Here is a 21,041-nt window from a genome sequence, read left to right as displayed (position 1 = left end):
CAAGACCTGATGCTCCCGCGAGAGCAAGGCACCCTAACCCTGGCTCATCTTAAACACACCTATATCTTCCTTTTTATGATGTCACTTCCTTTACCTCTGAAGTGTGTTCCATTAGCAGCTCTTTTTGGACCAAAGCAGGACATTTGCCTTGGACTGGAAGGAAGTGAGTTTGGAGTCACTGCCTTCAACACCAAGGCAAGGCAAGGCAAGGTACCAAGGCTTTGTGAAAGCTTAGTTTATTGATCAGATTCTATTGTTTCTGTGAAGGAGCTGATGATACTTTTCTGAGTCTGATCCAGGACAGTCCCATGCGTTTCACTGAAGTGTGTTTTCTTCTTCTCAGGATCCTCCAGAAACATCTTCCGTCTGAACCAGGCCCAGACTGTGAGTCCCTCAGGAGCGACGGGTCCATGTGGGATCCACTGCACTTCTCCTCAGATCTGTAAGATTGAGTTTGTTTAAACACAAGGACAGACAGTGGGCCCAATCTTGTGCATCAAAACGGAGACGATAGCGTGACATTTTGCGCTCAGTAGGAGCCACTTTGTGATCTTGCCACTCCAGACTTAGCGCATTTAAGTGGGTGGAGACACACATTTTCCTCCAACCAGATCGACTCCGCATCCAGGAGAGTGGTTGTGTGGTTGTGCTGAAGCTCTTTCGTTTAGCTCACGATGGAGTAAATAAAGTTTTTAGTTTAGACAGCGCAATGTAAACGAGGAAGTGAATGTCAGCCGTGTTTCCATCAGTGCAGTCTCCTCCTCTTGTGACGCCCCCTCATAGGTGAATGGCACATATAGCTCCGCCACTCGGAAAATAATTCGCCAAGAGCCTGCGCCTCCCCTTGCACCGCAACAAGATCTGGCCCAGTGGTTTAATGAGGTTCTGAAAGTGTATGAGAAAATCCTGAGGTGTTTGTTGTGTCTCTGTCACAGAGTGGAGCAGGCTCCAGAGCTCAGAGCTCAGCAACATCACACTCAGCTGGACTCCATATTTAAGGTGTGTCCTTCACTCAAGTTTGGAGATGTTCAGATGAATGGACTTGTTTCACACAGATCTGACACTGACTGCATTTAATAATAATAATAATAATAATAATAATAATAATAATAATAATAATAATAATAATAATAATAATAACTAGAAATGCAATGGCTGCGCCATTGCGATTGACTGCGGAATTGCGGGAAGCGGATGCATAAATTGCATAAATTGCTTAATTTGCATAATCTTATTTGCATAATCTTATTTGCATAAACTGGTAAAATGCATAAAATGTCATGTTGCATAAACTGTATAAACTGCATAAAGTGATAAAATGCATGAATGGGTTAATTTGCATAAATTATGTAAATTGCATAAACTCTTTAAAATTCAAAAGTCCTAAATAGCATAGACTCTTAAGTTGCATAAACTGGTTAAATCCCATAAAGTGGTTACTTTGCATAAATTATTAATATTGCATAAACTTTTATATTCCATAAACTGGTCAAACTGTTGAAATGGCCTCAGTGCTTGATTGGCAGAAGCATAAATGGCTGAAAGGCCTGGAGTTTCCCCATTGGCTGGATTCCCCCATACACACTAATGCAAACATTTCAAACTCTCGTATAAAAAAACTGGAAAACTGCAGAAGGCCAATTTTTTCTCAAAACCCACAAGTTGCAGAAGTCCCAAAAGTAATAGCACCTTCTCCTCAACATGCGGAACGTTTTGATGCATAACTTGCATAAATTGCACAAAGCATGAAGGTGCTGAAAGCTCTAGAAAATCGGGAAAAAGATGGAAGAGGAATAATAATAAAGAACATGAAAACCAATAATTGACTGCGGAAGAATTCCGCAGTCAATCAATAATAATAATAATACATTTTATTTATATTGCACTTTACATTTCAACGAAACCTCAAAGTGCTACAACAGAAGAATAAAATCTGATAAAAACAAAAAGAACATTCACATAGTAAAAACAACGCAGCAAACAAACAAATTAGTCTGAAAAGGCCTTTAAAAATAAATGTGTTTTTAGGCCTTTTTTAAAGGCCTCAACACTCTGGGGAGCCCTCAGGGACTCTGGCAGGGCATTCCAGAGTCTCGGGGAAACTGCCTTAAAGGCCCTGTCGCCCATTGTGTAGAGCGTGGTCACGGGCTGGTGAAGGGTTGTGTTGTTTCTAATGTGTCTGTGCAGCTTCTGGAGGAGGACATCTTCACTTTTGTCCAGAAGGAGCTGAAGAAGCTCCACAAGGTTCTGAGCACAGATTACCCAGAATGCTTAGAGCCTGTGGAGGATGAGGATGGAGAGGCTTTTCTGAAGATCACTGTGAACTTCCTGAGGAGGAGGCAGCAGAAGGAGCTGGCTGAGCGTCTGTGGAGCAGTAGGTCCATTTCACTCAGTCATTTGATCTTCTCTGAGACTCAGGCTCTGTCTGTGTCTTCATTCAGGGAGATGTTCTGGAGTTCTTCAGCGTAAACTGAAGCGTGACCTGCAGCAGAAGTGTCAGTGTGTGTTTGAGGGCGTGGCTAAAGCAGGAAGCCCCGCCCTCCTGCAGCAGATCTACACAGAGCTCTACATCACAGAGGGAGGGGCCTCAGAGGTCAACCAGGAACATGAGGTCAGACACATGGAAACAGCCTCCAGGAAAGCAGGCGGAGCAGAGACAGCCATCACATGTGAAGACATGTTTAAAGGCCCCGCGGACACAGAGGCGCCCGTCAGAACAGTGCTGACAAAGGGAGTGGCTGGCATCGGGAAAACACTGCTCACTCAGAAGTTCAGTCTGGACTGGGCTGAAGGCAAAGCCCACCAGGACGTCCAGCTGCTGTTCCCCTTCACTTTCAGAGCACTCAATGTGCTGAAGGACAGGAGCTTCAGCCTGGTGCAGCTGCTCCATCACTTCTTTAGAGCAACAGAAGAAGTGAGCAGCTTTGAAGATCTGCAGCTGCTCTTCATCTTTGACGGTCTGGACGAGTGCAGACTTCCTCTGGACTTCACCCAAACCAAGGCCCTGACGGAGCCCACAGAGAGCGCCTCAGTGGAGGAGCTGCTGGTGAACCTCATCAGGGGGAGCCTGCTTCCCTCCGCTCGCCTCTGGATAACCACACGCCCCGCGGCGGCCAATCAGATCCCTGCTGAGTGCGTCTCCATGGTGACAGAGGTGCGAGGGTTCAGCGACCTACAGAAGGAGCTGTACTTCAGGAACAGGTTCAGAGACGAGGCCCACACAATCATCTCCCACATCAAGACGTCCCGAAGCCTCCACATCATGTGCTTCATGCCAGTCTTCTGCTGGATCCTCTCCACAGTCCTGGAGCATGTGCTGAAGACCAGAGAGAGAGCAGAGCTGCCCAAGACCCTGACTCAGATGTACATCCACTTCCTGGTGGTTCAGGCCAAAGTCAAGAACATCAAGTATGAAGGAGGATCTGAGACAGACCCACACTGGAGTCCAGAGACCAGGAAGATGGTGCAGTCTCTGGGAAAACTGGCCTTTGAGCAGCTGCAGAAAGGAAACCTGATCTTCTACGAGAGTGACCTGAGCGAGTGTGGGCTGGACGCTGCAGCCGCCTCAGTGTACTCCGGAGTCTTCACACAGGTCTTTAGAGAGGAGCCAGGCCTGTACCAGGACAAGGTCTACTGCTTCATCCATCTGAGTGTGCACGAGTTTCTGGCTGCTCTTTACATCCATCAGACCTTCTTCAGAACAGGAATAAACTTGTTGGTAGAAGAAAAGTCCAAATCTTCTAGGTTAAAACATGTCTTTGTTCGTAGCAGCCCAATAGAGTTCTACCAGACGGCTGTGGACCAGGCCTTACAGAGTCCAAACGGACACCTGGACTTGTTCCTGCGCTTCCTCCTGGGTCTTTCACTGCCGACCAATCAGAGCCTTCTCCAAGGTCTGCTGACACAGACAGGAAGTAGCTCCCAGACCAATCAGGAAACAGCTGAGTACATCAAGCAGAAGCTGAGTGAGGAAGTGTCTGCAGAGAGAAGCATCAACCTGCTCCACTGTCTGAATGAACTGAATGATGGTTCTCTGGTGGAGCAGGTCCAACAGTACCTGAGCTCAGGACGTCTGTCTGAAGGTGGACTGTCTCCTGCTCAGTGGTCAGCTCTGGCCTTCATCTTACTGTCATCAGAAGAAGCTCTGGAGCAGTTTGAGCTGAAGAAATACTGTGCTTCAGAGGAGGTTCTGCTGAGGCTGCTGCCAGTGGTCAAAGCCTCCAACAAAGCTCTGTGAGTGAGGTCTATGTAAGTATGAACCTTCTAAACTTCTCCTAAAACAGTGTGTTCTCTCCAGACTGAGCGACTGTAACCTGTCAGAGAGCAGCTGTGAAGCTCTGTCCTCAGTCCTCAGCTCCTCTAGTCTGACAGTCCTGGACCTCAGTAAGAACGACCTGAAGGACTCAGGGCTGAAGATGTTGTCTGTTGGACTGAAGAGTCCTCACTGTAAACTGGAGCAGCTCAGGTCAGAGGGTTTGCTCTTCATCTCTGTGAGTTTGTCATTTCTATGACTCTGTTTAACCCTGTGTGTTCAGACTGTCAGGGTGTCTGATCTCAGAGGAAGGCTGTGCTGCTCTGGCCTCAGCTCTGAGGTCCAACCCCTCCCATCTGACAGACCTGGACCTCAGCTTCAACCATCCAGGAGACACAGGAGTAAAGCTCCTGACTGCTCTACAGGAGGAGCCCCACTGCTCACTCTCCACTCTCAGGTGAGGACAGTTATTACACAGTTATTACACAGTTATTACACAGTTAATACACAGTTATTACAGTTATTACAGTTATTACACAGTTATTACACAGTTATTACACAGTTATTACACAGTTAATACACAGTTATTACAGTTATTACAGTTATTACTCAGTTATTACACAGTTATTACACATTTAATACAGTTATTACTCAGTTATTACACAGTTATTACTCAGTTATTACACATTTAATACAGTTATTACACAGTTATTACAGTCGACACAAACAAACTGTGGATCTGAGTCTGTGTCTGTTTCAGACTGAGTCCTGCTGGAGAACAATGGATGAACTGCAGATGTAAGTCTGACTCTTAATATACTTTTAAAATGTTGTTTGTTCTGAGAAGATTTGCAGTTGTACAAGTTTCTCTCGTGTCGACAGCTGCGATATTGACGTCAGGAGAGTTTGAGCTGTTTTCACTCAAACCTTTAGAACTGAGATCTTTTATTCTGGAGAAAGTTCATTTAACCCATATGTAGGGATGGGCACCATTAAACGGTACCTACTTATTACCGACTGAAAAGGTCCAGCAGGGGGCAATATCGAAAAACAGAAATAGTTTTGTGCCAACTTTCTGTACTTTTTATCTTTTTATCTTCATATATGACCACAGCGAGTCTAAAAAAGCAACATGAACGTGTGCGCAGATAATTAACTGCTTCAACTCAAATGTAGAAGTGCAGCTGTAACTTAGTAAACTTTTGTGTTTAGAGATGAGGCAGATCTGAGCCAGGACCAAACAAGGACTTAGACTCAACCGGTTGTAACCCAGGTTCTGCCATGGCTCCATTATATCCTAATGGGAAAATAACATGATTTCATTCATCTGGACGACAGGAACAAGGTCCAAACTGAAGAAATACAGGACAAATGTCAAACCTGACTCTTGTTCTGCAAAATGATATGATCAAATATATGACTTTTATACGGCGACAGGGGAGCAAAGACAAAGGAAGTCATGAATGTTTTTATAATGAACAACTGGACATAAAGAATCGTCCACTACTTCACCAGGACTGGAGCTAGCGTGCTGTTGTTTACTCTGCAGCCAGGGGAATATTGAAGATTGTTTATGGATTATGAGCGCTCACTCTGAATTAGACATTTTTGGTGCAGTTTTGGTAAATGATTAGTGACAGAGTGAGACTCTCTCTGTGTAAAGATCTTTGAGTGTGAAGTTTCTCTTTGTCGCAGCGTGTGTGTTTAGTAAAGTTTATCTGAAAGAAAGTCCTAATGTGGATCCGTCCTCACAGCTCAGGAGGGAATCATGTCCTTTCTCTCTTTTTCAACCCCTAGTGTACAAAAATGTACACGCCTAAAAACAGCCACAAAATCTTCATTTTCCAACATTTTTTCCCACTTCTTTTAGAATAAATCACATGAACTATTTGAAACTTTTCCAAAACTTCCAAGCATGTCATAATGTTCTGGATTTTAACTTTAAATCCCAGTTTCAAAATTTAAAGGGGCTGGATGCAAGTTAGTCATTTTATATTCACTACTGCCACCTCAGGTCATACGTGTAACTGCAGCTTCTATATTAAGCTTGTGCATGACGGCACTTCAGACCCGAAGTAACACCTTTCGACAGTGCAGGATTTTAGAGGCAGTTGTGGTGAACAGGTCTGAGCTCATTCTACACATGAGGACATGGAGGAACATGTAGTTGGAGGAAAATGCATAATTTTGACATTTTTAAGCTCCCCATCGTCCCTTTAAAGCTGAAAGAAATTGTTCCACAAAAACACAAGTGTGATTATATTTGTAATAATAAATTGTAGAGCTGAGGCTTTGTCTGTTTCCAGAGCCGTGTTTGTGTCACAGATGAAGTGAAATGGATTTGATGGGTTTATAGTTTTTCTGCAGTGGACGATTCTTTATTAGAAAATGGCAGCGGCTTCACTTTTTACAACATCAGCATTTCATTTATGTTCCTTTTTTGTGCATAAATAGTAATTATCAGCTGAAAGTGACCTGAACACAAAATAACCTGGACAAAGACCTCAGTCTGGGTTTATTCTCGTGTTTCCTCAGGTTTACAAACCTGGGCCTCGTTTTCAACAGAGACTTTTCTGCTTCTAAACTAACCCCTGATTGTGACGCTCCCACTGAGCTGTTTCTTCACACTCAACATTATTGTCCATAAATCACTTAATATTAATAATATTCATATATTTTATATAAAACATAAAGACAAACAAATCCTGTAGTTTCCCCTGGGCCACAGCTTCAGTATAACCTGACTGTAAACACATGCATCTGTTACAATGTTAGAAAAGTGGAAAGTTCTGAAATGCAGTGAAAATGTCAAATTCAACTCCTTTTCTTCCTAATGAAACGCTGACATCACAGATATGAGACTTTTTCCCTGTATTACAGTGAGATTTAAAATGTGAAGTTTGATGTGAGAAAAGTCCAGGTTCTGCCATGGCTCCATTATATCCTAATGGGAAAATAACATGATTTCATTCATCTGGACGACAGGAACAAGGTCCAAACTGAAGAAATACAGGACAAATGTCAAACCTGACTCTTGTTCTGCAAAATGAAATGATCAAATATATGACTTTTATACGGCGACAGGGGAGCAAAGACAAAGGAAGTCATGAATGTTTTTATAATGAACAACTGGACATAAAGAATCGTCCACGACAGAAAAACTACAAATGCTTCAAATCCATTTTTTGCTGATCTTTGACACGTCCAAGGCTCTAAACACCACATCAGTCCCAGCTCTGAACTCTTCATTATTATAAAGAGAAGCAGGTTTTTATGTTGTTTGTGACAAACTTCAAAGGTTTTGTTTTGAAACTGGCAAATAAAGGGTTAAAACTCCCAAATAAATCACATGTTTGGGAGTTTTTAGAAGGTGAGAAGTGATTCCTGAGATTCTGTCCATTTGTGTACACTAGGGGGCGACAGAAAGAAAACTGAAGGACGACACAAAGGTTTAACCTGAGACTTTATCAGTCCTCACACAGCCCCGCCCACTGTCACACAGCCCCGCCCACTGTCACACAGCCCCGCCCACTGACACACAGCCCCGCCCACTGTCACACAGCCCCACCCACTGACACACAGCCCCGCCCACTGTCACACAGCCCCGCCCACTGACACACAGCCCCGCCCACTGACACACAGCCCCGCCCACTGTCACACAGCCCCGCCCACTGACACACAGCCCCGCCCACTGACAAACAGCCCCGCCCACTGTCACACAGCCCCGCCCACTGACACACAGCCCCGCCCACTGTCACACAGCCCCGCCCACTGTCACACAGCCCCGCCCACTGTCACACAGCCCCGCCCACTGTCACACAGCCCCGCCCACTGAAACACAGCCCCGCCCACTGACACGCAGCCCAACACGTTTGAACTTGAAGAAAGTCATTTGAGAATTATAACGGAAAATACATGTATTATTTATAAAAGAAACAAGTCTTTAAATATTCTTAAATCAGTAATTTACAGGAACTAAACTAAAGTTACACCTTCATGAGTCTGAGACGTGTTTTGTTCCTGATAAAGCACTTTCTAAGAGTTTAAATGTAAATGTTCATTATGTTTCTTTATCTGCGACAGCGCGACAAAAACAAGAATTCAAGTTTTAATATGAAAGAAAATGTTTGTTAAATGTGACTTCAGAACATTCCAGGTTATGTGTGGCTACGTCACAAGAGAAACTAAACTGAAACATAAATAAATGAGCTCAGCTTCACTCAGACGATCCTGTGAAGCCTTTGGAACAGAAGCATTTTTACAGAAACAATCATTAAAGCTCCTGTTTTATTCTATTGTCGGGGTGAAATGTTACAAACTGTGGCTTAAAAATGTGCAGTTTCCTCATTTTTTTCATTCTTAAGTGAAACAATAATTTAATCGATCATGTGTTTATTGATATATTTATATTTGAATCTTTGAGTCCATTTCAAATCAATATAAATGTGGTTCTCCTCTAAAGAGTGAACAGGGACTAACTGCTGCTGTGTTTTCTCTCCGTCAGATTTCACTGAACTCTCTCTGGATCCAAACACAGCTCAGAGGAACCTCAAACTGTCTGACAACAACAAGAAGGCCACAAATGTGGGAGAAGTTCAGCCGTATCCAGATCATCAGGACAGATTTGAGGGCTGGTGGGTTCAGCTTCTGTGTGACTCTGGTCTGACTGGGCGCTGTTACTGGGAGGTCCAGTGGAGAGGAGGGGTTTATATATCAGTGTCTTACAGAGGAATCAGGAGGAAAGGAGGAGGTGATGACAGTGGGTTTGGACACAATGCTCAGTCCTGGAGTCTGTCCTGCTATAAAGATGGTTTCTCTGTTTGGCATAAAAACAATGAAACCCGCCTTCCTCAGCGCGGCTCCTCCTCTGGGACAGTAGGGGTGTATGTGGACTGTGCTGCTGGCTCTCTGTCCTTCTACACAGTCTCCTCTGAGGAACTGATCCACCTCCACACCTTCAACACCACCTTCACTCACACCCTGATCCCTGGGTTTGGGCTCTGGTATGACTCCTCAGTGTCTCTGTCAGACTGAGGATCAGAGTCTCAATTATACAGATGAGTTTCAGTCACATGACCTTTTCCTGACATTCCTTTCCCAGTTCATTGATTAAACAAAGTAAATCATTAGAGATGTTGGAAAATCTCCTTCAGATAAATAAATAAAATAACTAAACCGTATGAAGGGAAACTCTCGGTCACGTCTTTGTCTTTTTCTAAATCCTTTTGTTCCAGAATCCTGAGTTCAACATCTGTCATTAAAACCACTCAATAAATGAATGAATAACATTGATTTAAATATGTGACCAATGCAAAGTGGATTTATTATTTGCACATGTTCAACTTTTTAAAGCAGATGGAGAAATGTGAAGGTAAATAATAAACTCGTCACTTCTATTAATGTGTCGTTAATTTGTTAGTCACAAATTCCCTCGTAGTCCCAGCCTCCGTTAAGTCCAACTTCTACAGAGGGACTATAGAGAGCATCCTGACCAGCTCCATCACTGTGAGGTTCTTCTACAGAGGGACTATAGAGAGCATCCTGACCAGCTCCATCACTGTGAGGTTCTTCTACAGAGGGACTATAGAGAGCATCCTGACCAGCTCCATCACTGTGTGGTTCTTCTACAGAAGGACTACAGAGAGCATCCTGACCAGCTCCATCACTGTGTGGTTCTTCTACAGAGGGACTATAGAGAGCATCCTGACCAGCTCCATCACTGTGTGGTTCTTCTACAGAGGGACTATAGAGAACATCCTGACCAGCTCCATCACTGTGAGGTTCTTCTACAGAGGGACTATAGAGAGCATCCTGACCAGCTCCATCACTGTGTGGTTCTTCTACAGAGGGACTATAGAGAGCATCCTGACCAGCTCCATCACTGTGTGGTTCTTCTACAGAGGGACTATAGAGAGCATCCTGACCAGCTCCATCACTGTTAGGTTCTTCTACAGAGGGACTATAGAGAGCATCCTGACCAGCTCCATCACTGTGTGGTTCTTCTACAGAGGGACTATAGAGAGCATCCTGACCAGCTCCATCACTGCCTCCTGCTGAAGGAGCCTCCAGTGCATCGTGAGAGCAGCAGAGAAGATCTGTGGAGCTCCTCTCCCCTCTATTAAGGAGATGTTCTCGACCCGTGAGACTTTTACTGATGCTTTGGAACCAGAGGAAGAACATTAAAAACTACGGGAATGTTATTTTCACAAAAGCATCGAGTTTAATCTGTGATGTCGTTGTTAAACTTCTCATTCCAGTGGGACAAGTGGCTTTCTCTGCCTCTTTGTTGGAATCAGGCGAGCAAACGCTTGGACCAATCAACGCTCACACCACTCTGGTGTTCAAACGTGTGGTCTCCAACATTGGAAAGGCCTACAGCCCAGACACAGGTGAAGGAACTGAAATAATGTTACAGTGAAGTGTTCAGCAGCAGCACTACACTACAGTCAGGCCCATAAATATTGGGACATCGATCATCATAATCCACCACCAAAGATTTGAAACAACTAAGATGTCCTTAAAGTGCAGGAAGTTCAGCTTTAGTTTGAGGCTATTTAAATCAGGTGAACGGTGTAGGAATTACAAGTGTTTTTATGTGAGCCTCCCACTTTTCAAGGGACCAAAAGTAATGGGACAAAGCAACAATTATGATTCAAACTTTTTATTGTTCATATTTGGTTTTAAGTCCTTTTCAGTCAATGACAGCCTGAAGTCCAGAAGGCACAGACGTCACAGACTCTGGGTTTTATCCCTGGTGATGTTCTGCCAGGCCTCCACTGTAAATGTCTTCAGTTCCTGCTTGTTCTTGGGACATTTTCCCTTCAGTTCTGACTTCAGCAGCTGAAACGCTGCTCAGTTGGATTCATGTCAGGTGATTGACTTGGCCATTGAACAACATTCCACTTGTTTGCCTTAAAAAGCTTTGGCTTTGGCTGTAGTTTTGGGTCATTGTCAGGGGCGGACTGGCCATATGTCCATTCTGGAAGAGCACAGAAGGGCCACTGGCTCTAGGGCCACCGGTCTGGCCTCTCACTTTTCTCCTTAACCTCTCACACCCTGCCGTAATCGAGCTTTACCCAAATCTAAAAGCTTCCAAGAAAACCATCCAAAAACGAGGATGAAAACGGAACAAAAATGCGCCGTAAAAGCAACAAAAAAGTGACAAAAACACAACAAAATGTGACGAAAACGTGACGACAAAGCAATGAAAAAACAACAAAAACATGAAGAAGAAACAAAATGAAAAACAAGAGACAAAAACAAAACACCAAACAACAAAAACGCAACGAAAAAGGGACAAAAAAGTGATGAAAACATGACAAAAATGTGGCGACAAAAAGTTACCATCACTTTTCTAGATTTTAGCTACAAATGAGGTGTTGCAGTGTTGCTCTCCAGTCAAGAAGCTTTTAGATTTGGGTAAAGCCGAACAGGAGAAAATGCTCTCTGTTAATACGGGAGGTAAAAGGTTAACATGTCTTTGTGGAAGTGTCGCATTTACGCTAATCTGGGCCAGGCTGGTCAGAGTCCAGGGCTGTTTTTCAGTCCCAGTCCGGCCCTGGTCATTGTCCATCTGCTCTGTGAAGCATTTGGCTGAATATGAGCTCATCATATTGGCCCAAACACTTCAGAATTCATCCTGCTGCTTTTGTCCACAGTCACATCAGTAAATACATGCCATGATGCTGCACCACCATGTTCCACTGAGGAGGTGGATGTTGCAACAATATCCAGAATGCAAATCTCACTGAAATGAACTGTGGACGTCTCATCTGCTCCTCATCAATGTGATAATGAGGGAACAGCTGAGCAGCCACTTTGTCCCAATACTTTCAGTCACACACAAACCTACAATTCCTACACAGTTCATCTGAGTTGGATGTAAATTAAAGCTGAATGGAGTCGCTCTGCTCCTGGAGGCCGGAGACGTGGTGTTTCTGCGTCTGTGGCAGAACCATGTAATCTCTGATACTCAGAATCACCACAGCACGTTCAGTGGTCGCCTGCTGTTCCCTATGTGAGGCTCTGGTGTCGCTGTTTTTAACCACTCAGGATGTGGCGTTCATGACCAGCTCTTTAGAACGGCTCTTTAACATCACAGACCTGGATCAGTGTGTTATAAAAATGAGCTGTGCATATTTAAGAAACAAATAACCATGTGAGCAACAATATATGTTATGAAATAGTGATGATAAAAGGTTTTAATAAAAGGTTTAATCATTGGTTATTGAGAAGTTTTGTATTTTAGAAACTTATAATAGGCTTGTTGTTGAAGTACTTTGGTGCATATAATCACTATACTCACTTGTTGAATGTTTTAATGAAAGATAGACTGTGGTGAAAATAAAAATAGAAGTGAAAATCTAATTTATTGAAGGGGGGGCAATATGGTGGTTTATCCCAAACCATCGTCAGAACTCCACTCCAACCGTTACATTCACTGCAAATTAAACAGTTTATGCAAATCAATCACAAAAGCTTCTAGTTAAACATGTTGTTGTTGGAGTTTTGTTGTTTTTTTGTTTCAACTGGGCCACACTCAGTAGAGCTCAGATATATAACTATGCATTTTAATTAAATAAGCTCAAAGTAAAACACAGCCTTCATCACAGCTTTCTATTAATGGATTTTCATTTATTTTATACATATATTCAATAAAAACAATAAAATAAAATGATATTATGTTTTTAGAATTTGCAGCGGGCCAATTAAAAGTGGGCCGCGGTCCGCAGTTGGTCCGCGGGCCGTAGTTTGGACACCCCTGCTTTAGACTGACCCGCCCAACACTGGCCATTTGTTGTGAAAGTTTGTCAGACAGGAAGTGCTCTTTTATTGTGACGGCAGGAATGACCTCTTCACTGAAGGAAACAGGTGAGGCTAATGAGCGCGACCCGACCGCGCCGCCCCCGGGCCCCCACGGAGGAGCACGCGGGACAGATCCTCATTAAAGGTTTTTAGAGCCGCCATGAGAACAAATGTGGACAAATGCTGCTTCTGGAGGGAGTTATGGAATCATTCAGAGGAGCCGAGCTGTGTTAGAACAGAAAAGAAACCGCTGAAGACGACTATGAAGGTAAGCTACATGCTAATGTTATGCTAACACCAGCTAAAGCGGCGCTAACAGCAGCTAAATGCTAATATGGGTACAATTAGGGATGCACCAATACCACTTTTTCTAAAACTGATACGAGTACTTTGATTTAAGTACTTGCCGATATCAAATACCGATACTAGTACAAGGCATTTTCTGCAACATTCTTACTTTTTTCACAGCAGATTGGTTTGTAATGAGTTAATTTACTCATTTACATTTCCTTAAGTAAAATAGGCGACACATTTAAGAGCAGTCATATTAGAATTGTGCTGATGCTATTTATTTATTTATATTTTTTATGTTTATGTCTCTGTCCATCACAGACAGAAAAGCCCATGTCCTAAAGCTCCCAATGCCTGAGCTTTATTCATGTATGTGTTTTTATTTAACAATAGTATTGAGATGTTTCTTAAATGGTCTCTTTTCGTCTTTACTTCAGCTCCTGTAGATTTTCTCGTGTGTTTGTAGTAACTTAGCGAGCAGCTACAGCGTTTTCATTGTTCTGCTGCAGCTCATTTTCCCTCAATATAAACATGCTGTATGTCTTTAATCTGGATTTTCTGAGGACTTTTTAGTCGCTGGGTTAGTTTTTCAGATGAATTAACCCCTGGGCTTAAAACGGCGTCAGAATGGCCAAAACTGTTAGCCGCGAGTTAGCATCGTTAACCTGTATGTTGTAAACACTGCAGACGCTGCAGCGAGTTAGCATCGTTAGCCTGTATGTTGTAAACACTGCAGACGCTGCAGCGAGTTAGCATCGTTAGCCTGTATGTTGTAAACACTGCAGACGCTGCAGCGAGTTAGCATCGTTAGCCTGTATGTTGTAAACACTGCAGACGCTGCCGCGAGTTAGCATCGTTAGCCTGTATGTTGTAAACACTGCAGACGCTGCAGCGAGTTAGCATCGTTAGCCTGTATGTTGTAAACACTGCAGACGCTGCCGCGAGTTAGCATCGTTAGCCTGTATGTTGTAAACACTGCAGACGCTGCAGCACTAACAACATTAAGCTCTGGTTAAATCCAGCTCAGACTCTGGTTTAGAGAGCGCAGTCTGTAATAAAGTCAACTCTATGTGGATTATTGTGTTTACACTAAACAATTCTCCAGTTTGTTGCTTCTTCTCTCCTCAGCTGAGAAGTGAGCCTCGTAGGTACAGGAGGACTGACCACCACCATCAGTGTCTGTATAAGAGGAGTGGATGGAGTTGTGGTGGGCGGGACCAGCCGCTTGACCATAAAAGGGCCTTTAGACTTTCTAATGATTATTTTCTCATATTATGAATGACTCAGTGTTTGTGGCTGATCTTCAGAGTCTTGTTTTAAACTGGGTGAAAGATTATGAATGACATCATTGGTTTGTGAGTTTTGTAAATGTGCTTCTCTGTAGGTTCGTCCTCATTGGCGTCGGTGTAAATGACATGACTGTGTTCATTAAACGCTGTTGTTTTGTTTCTCTGCCTTTAGCAGCAGCATCAGCAGGAGTCGTGGAACATGGCCTTGTTGGTTACAGTTTATTGATCATTTTAATACTATCATTCATGTTCTCCTAAACCAACATGAACATTAAACTATATTTAGAAGTGTACAAACCCTTTATGTAGTTATGAAGAAATTCAATTCAAAAATCTTCAAAATGTGCTTTTATTTGGCAACACTAATCTCATGAAGTCCAACAGAAATGAAGATTATAATGTTTGGGCATCAGACCTGTTTCATTTGTTTTGTCGTGTTATGAGCTGAAAACTCAGCAGCTCCAACAAAAAAAAGATGAAATGATTTTTTTTGCATAAAAACTGAAAAAATAAAATCTTATAAATCACATTTTTTGTCACAATCACAGCAGTGGTTTGGAATCTTCACTCTAATGGACTCATGGGAAGTCACAATAACTCGCTTTGTGTTGGAAAATGACTTGTCTGTTTGCAAAAGTCTATGAAAGAACAACAACCCTGTCAGCATCACAGTCACAATAAGGACGTGAGAGGATTTAATGTGCAATGTTTTCTTTGTGGTGCTGGGAAGCAGCACTAATGTCCTACAGAGAAGTGTGGACATCAGGAGGAGCCTCTGGGCTTCAGGCTGGACCTGCAGAGACTGAGGAGCTTCATGTTAGTCCAAACAAATGAGTGATTTACACTTTGATTTACAACCGTCTTTATTTCTTCAGGCGTTTAATCAGTGATTCTTGGGCCGTTCTGGTTTTTGTGTTGTCGTTTGCCTTTTATTGTGTGTATTTTTCAGATTTTAAACTGTTGTGAAGCTCTTTGTGGCTCTTGTCTGTGAAAGGTGCTGTGAACATTACTGAGCCTACTTACTTACACAAATAATATAAGTCGTAAACTTACCAAGTACATTCAATTCTGCTAGTATTTTTTAAATGAATCAAACAGTTACAGGTTATTAGTGCCATTATTTAATTTTCAGGCGTTCCTAGGAGGACTCAGGCAAACCTATCCCTAAAATGGCCGCCGTCAGAGTTTTTACAGATCACTCAGAAATACGTGAATGTGCCAAGGCAACACTTCAGCCATGTTTTTAATGAGGGAGTGACAGAATAACATGATGCACAATACCCCCCCTTTAACCTCTTAACTCCCACCTGAACGGATCCCATTTTCTCCAGTTTGGATTTTACCCTAATCAAAAAGCTTCTTGGGAAAAAAGCACCAAAACAGCCACAAAAAATGAGAAGAAAACAAGGATGTAAACGCAACAAAAAAGGGACAAAAGCTCAACAAAAATGTGACAAAAAATCAACAAATTGTGACAAAAAAATCAACAAAAATTCAACAAAAGTGTGACAAAAATTAAACAAAAATGTGACAAAAATTCAACAAAAATGTGACAAAAATTAAACAAAAATGTGACAAAAATTCAACAAAAGTGTGACAAAAATTCAACAAAAGTGTGACAAAAATTAAACAAAAATGTGACAAAAATTAAACAAAAATGTGACAAAAATTAAACAAAAATGTGACAAAAATTAAACAAAAATATGACAAAATTCAACAAAAGTGTGACAAAAATTCAACAAAAATGTGACAAAAATTCAACAAAAATGTGACAAAAAATCTTAGGTGCATTAATAGGAATGGAGCCTTTAGCATTATACATTTTAATAGTAGAAGTTTGAACAAACATTATAGCGATATTAAACATTACCTCAGTCAGTTTAATAAATTCAGTGTCATTGCTGTCTCTGAGACTTGGTTGGATGCAGATAGTTGCTGCGAAGTAGAATTAGATGGATATGAATTGTTCACTACCAATCGGATAAATAAAAGAGGAGGGGGTGTTGCACTATACATAGATACAGACCTGAGGTGTAAAAAGATCAGTAGTAAGTCAACCACCATTGAGGATGTTTTGGAGTGTATAACATGTGAAATTATTGTAGAAAAATCTAAAAATATTGTTGTTAGTTGTGTGTACAGAACACCTGGATCATGTCTAGATGTTTTCAACAAAAAAATTGACAGCCTTTTCAGTAACTTAAACAAGGTCCATAGAGTGTGTGGTGACCTTAATATTAATCTTCTGAACCCTCAGAAAAATATAAAAACAACAGACTTCATCAATGCTATGTATAGCAATACTCTTTTTCCACTTATTGTTAAGCCAACCAGAATTACCACGGACTCATCAATATTAATAGATAATATATTCACTAATCAATTAGCAAGTGAAATTACCTCTGGAGTACTTATCAATGACATCACTGACCATCTTCCTATTTTTAGTATTTTTAAACAATTACAAAATAATACAACCAAAATAAATGACTTCAAATTTGTAAGACATCGAACACCTGCTAAAAAGTTATCTAAGTGATCGAAATCAGTACGTACATATTAATAACATCAACTCAAAGGAGGAAAAAATAACCCACGGTGTTCCTCAGGGCTCCGTTTTGGGACCTAAATTATTTATCATGTACATTAATGAAATCACTGAAGTCCTCAACAAATTACAATGTATCCTATTTGCTGATGATACCAGTCTGTTCTGTTCAGGAAAAGATCTCGAGCTGCTCTTAAATACAGTAGGAACTGAGCTTAAGATACTAAAAAAAATGGTTTGATATAAATAAGCTTTCCATAAATATGCATAAAACTAAATATATTGTATTTGGAAACAAGGAAGTAAATAAACCGTGTCAACTCAAAATTGGGGAGGTAGAAATCGAAAGGGTGTATGCAACAAAGTTTTTGGGAATCAATATTGATGATAAGTTAAATTGGAAATACACTAAATACACATAAATACACTAAAGACTAAAATGTCTAAAATTATTGCCATACTATGTAAAATTAAAACCTCTGTGAATCAAAATGCATTATATATGCTGTACAATTCCCTCATCCTTCCATACCTTAGCTATTGTGTGGAAATATGGGGGAATACCTATAAAACTAACATACAACCTATCTTTTTATTGCAAAAGAAAGCAGTTAGAGTGATGAGCCATGCAGAATACTTGGCTCCAACAAATCCCCTTTTTATCAGACTAAATATCCTAAAATTGCATGATCTTGTTGATGTTTACACAGCAGTTGTGATGTACAAAGCTCACAATCTCAGGCTCCCTCAGAGTCTACAGGAGATGTTTCAAACTAGAGAATCTAGATACAACCTTAGAGGAACTGATCTGCTACAGAAACCTCTGGCGCACAGTAATACTAAGAGGTGTTTATCAGTTAAAGGCGTTGATCTATGGAACGGTTTATCTATTCCACTTAAGGGCTCCAAAACTATTAAAGCATTTAAGAAAATGTATAAGTCAAACATGATAGAGAAGTATAGAACACTTGAATGAAAACCATTAGAAGAGAAGTCGATCGAGGATACATAGCATAATTTTTGTTTGTTGAAGTTTAAGTTTTGTGCTAAAGCGTTACCATCGTTGGTATTAAAGAAAGTGTATAATGTGTCATCTTGGGACACAGAGTCACAGTTTGTAAAAGGGTTTAGAGGCAGAATAAGTCTTGGCTTCAGCCTAAACCCCTTCGGTCAGGCATCATTTAGATTAAAATCTTAATGTATGTGTTTTCTTATTGTATAATGTCTAAGATCTTTGGAAAACATGTGATTTAAATGTTCATAATGACCGAAGAAAATAAATTAACTAACTAACTAACTAAAAAAAAATCAACAAAAATGTGACACAAATAAATAAATAAAACATAAAAAAGGTGACACAACGCAGCAACAACGTGAGGAAAAAGATCAGTTTTGTGGGTCTTAGCTTTCAAATGTTACACAGACCTATATACAGTGCCTCTCGTAGGTATTCATACACCTTGAACTTTTGCACATTTTGTCATGTTTACAACCCTAAACATGAAGATTTTATTTTGATTTTTTTACTGAACGTTCACACACAAGTAACAAACAACTGTGAAGTGAAAGCAAAATGACACATGATTCTGTTATTTTTCAAAAAATAGAAAAGTGAAAAGTGAGGCGTGCATAAGTATTCATACAGCATGAATTAATACTTTGTGGAACCCCCTTTTACTGCAATAACAGCACAAGTCTTTTGGGTTCTGACTCTACAAGATTTGCACATGTAGAGACTGACATTTTAGCCCATTCCTCTTTACAAAACAACTCCAGCTCTGTCACATTAGAAGGAGAGCGTTTGTGAACAGCAGTTTTCAGATTATTCCACAGATTTTCAATAGGATTTAGGTCAGGACTTTGACTGGGCCATTCTAACACATTAATATGTTTTTATTGAACCATTTCATTGTAGAATTATCTTTGTGTTTAGGGTCATTGTCCTGCTGAAGGTGAATCTCCGCCCCAGCCTCAGTTCTCTTGTGACTCCAGCAGGTTTTCCTCCAAAATGTCTCTGTATTTGGCTCCATCCATCTTCCCAACTATTCTTACAGTCTCCCCAGTCCCCGCTGAGGAAAAGCAGCCCCACAGCATGATGCTTCCCCCCGTATATCTGACACTGGGAATGGTGCACTCAGGACCATGAGCAGTGTCAGGTTTGTTCCATACATAACGTTTTGCATTTGGGCCAAAAAGTTCATTTTTTGTCTCATCTGACCAAAGCTCCTTCTTCCACATGGAGCTGTGTCCTCCATATGACTTCTACAAACTTCAAACAGGATTTCTTATGGCCTCCTTTCAATAATGTCTTTCTTCTTCCACTCGTCCATGAAGGCCAGATTTGTGTAGATACGACTTATAGTTGTCCCATGTCCAGATTCCCCCAGCTCAGTGGCAGGACTTCAGCTCCTCCAGAGTTATCTTGGGGCACTTGGTTATATTTCTGACCAGTGTTCTCCTTGTTCGCTCTGATATTTTAGGTGGAGGACCACGTCTTGGTAAGTTGGCAGTGGTGCTTTACTCTTTCCATTTCTGAATGATGGATTGAACAGTTGCTCCGGGAGATGTTCAAATCTTGGGAAATCTTTGTATAACTTAATGCTGCTTTAAACTTCTCCACAGCTTTATCCCTGACCTCTCTGGTGCTCCTGGACCTTCATGATGTTGTTTAGTGACCAACACACTCCGACCACAGCTCTGAGGGCCTAAAAGAACAGCTGTAATTACACTGAGAGTAGATTACACACAGGTGGCCTCTATTTAACCGTTAGGCCAAGGTGTGAACATTCTGGAGTCATTAGAAATGTTATAAAGGTGATTTAATGCACTCAGAAAATGCTGTATGAATACTTATGCAAGCCCCACTTTCTATTTTTTTAAAAATAACAGAATCATGTATCATTTTGCTTTCACTTCACAGTTGTCTGTTACTTGTGTGTGAACGTTCAGTAAAAAAATCAAAATAAAAACTTCATGTTTAGGGTTGTAAACATGACAAAATGTGCAAAAGTTCAAGGTGTATGAATACTCACGAGAGGCTCTGTAATGGCCAAAGAGGACAGAATGCATTTGGTTCAGGCAGGTGGTAAGAGGTTTAAAATGTATTTTTGATGCTTTACAGTTTTTTTTCTGAAGAAAAAAAGTCCATGTCCTAAAAATAGTAATTTTAAAGAAATATATTTGCCTCAGTGTGAAACTCCAGACGCCTGTGGACCATTTTACAGGCTGCTCCTTTTACATGAGTGTCTATGGCCAAAAGGGCTTTTTGGGCTGCTGGCTGCAATACCACGGCCTGCCACTAGCACGTCCTGGAGACGGGTGAAAAGGGGCGGAACCCCCCCCCCCCGGTCTCGACATGTGACTGAGCCACATCCTGTTACACTTTTCAGGAAGTACTTTGCCCTGTTCCTGCTCAGAGGTACGTACTTTATCTCCTACAATTACCAACATTACGTTTACAAAGAGAAGTGTGGACATCAGGAGGAGCCTCTGGGCTTCAGGCTGGACCTGCAGAGACTGAGGAGCTTCATGTTAGTCCAAACAAATGAGTGATTTACACTTTGATTTACAACCGTCTTTATCTCTTCAGGCATTTAATCAGTGATTCTTGGGCCGTTCTGGTTTTTGTGTTGTCGTTGGCCTTTTGTTGTGTGTATTTTTCAGATTTTAAACTGTTGTGAAGCTCTTTGTGGCTCTTGTCTGTGAAAGGTGCTGTGAACATTACTGAGCCTACTTACTTACACAAATAATATAAGTCGTAAACTTACCAAGTACATTCAGTTCTGCTAGTATTTTTTAAATTACTCAAACAGTTACAGGTTATTAGTGCCATTATTTAATTTTCAGGCGTTCCTAG

The 21,041-nt window shown here is 41.4% G+C and overlaps 2 protein-coding genes across 2 annotated transcripts in view; both read left to right on the top strand.

Annotated features, from left to right (window-relative positions):
* Nucleotides 1-2,201: 2,201 nt before the first annotated feature.
* Nucleotides 2,202-21,041, top strand: part of LOC306960548 (uncharacterized protein) — a gene marked incomplete at its 3' end in the record, with an annotated part of 105,896 nt that continues 87,056 nt past the window's right edge. The window contains exons 1-2 of the mRNA XM_079552981.1: nt 2,202-2,374; nt 2,442-2,719. Coding sequence (XP_079409107.1) covers nt 2,621-2,719 — 99 coding nt within the window. The 5' untranslated portion in view covers nt 2,202-2,374; nt 2,442-2,620. The remainder of the gene's footprint in view (nt 2,375-2,441; nt 2,720-21,041) is intronic.
* On the top strand, nt 5,038-9,286 carry LOC306960389 (stonustoxin subunit beta-like; the record flags this gene model as incomplete). The annotated part of the gene is made up of 2 exons (XM_079552823.1): nt 5,038-5,050; nt 8,757-9,286. The coding sequence occupies 2 exons, from the start codon at nt 5,038-5,040 to the stop codon at nt 9,284-9,286; spliced, it is 543 nt and encodes a 180-aa protein (XP_079408949.1).

Source organism: Gobius niger (assembly GCF_951799975.1).
Source record: "Gobius niger genome assembly, chromosome: 3".
NCBI classification, from domain to species: Eukaryota; Metazoa; Chordata; class Actinopteri; order Gobiiformes; family Gobiidae; genus Gobius; species Gobius niger.
The sequence above is the reverse complement of the archived record's forward strand: the minus strand, read 5'-3'. Positions and strand labels throughout refer to the sequence as shown.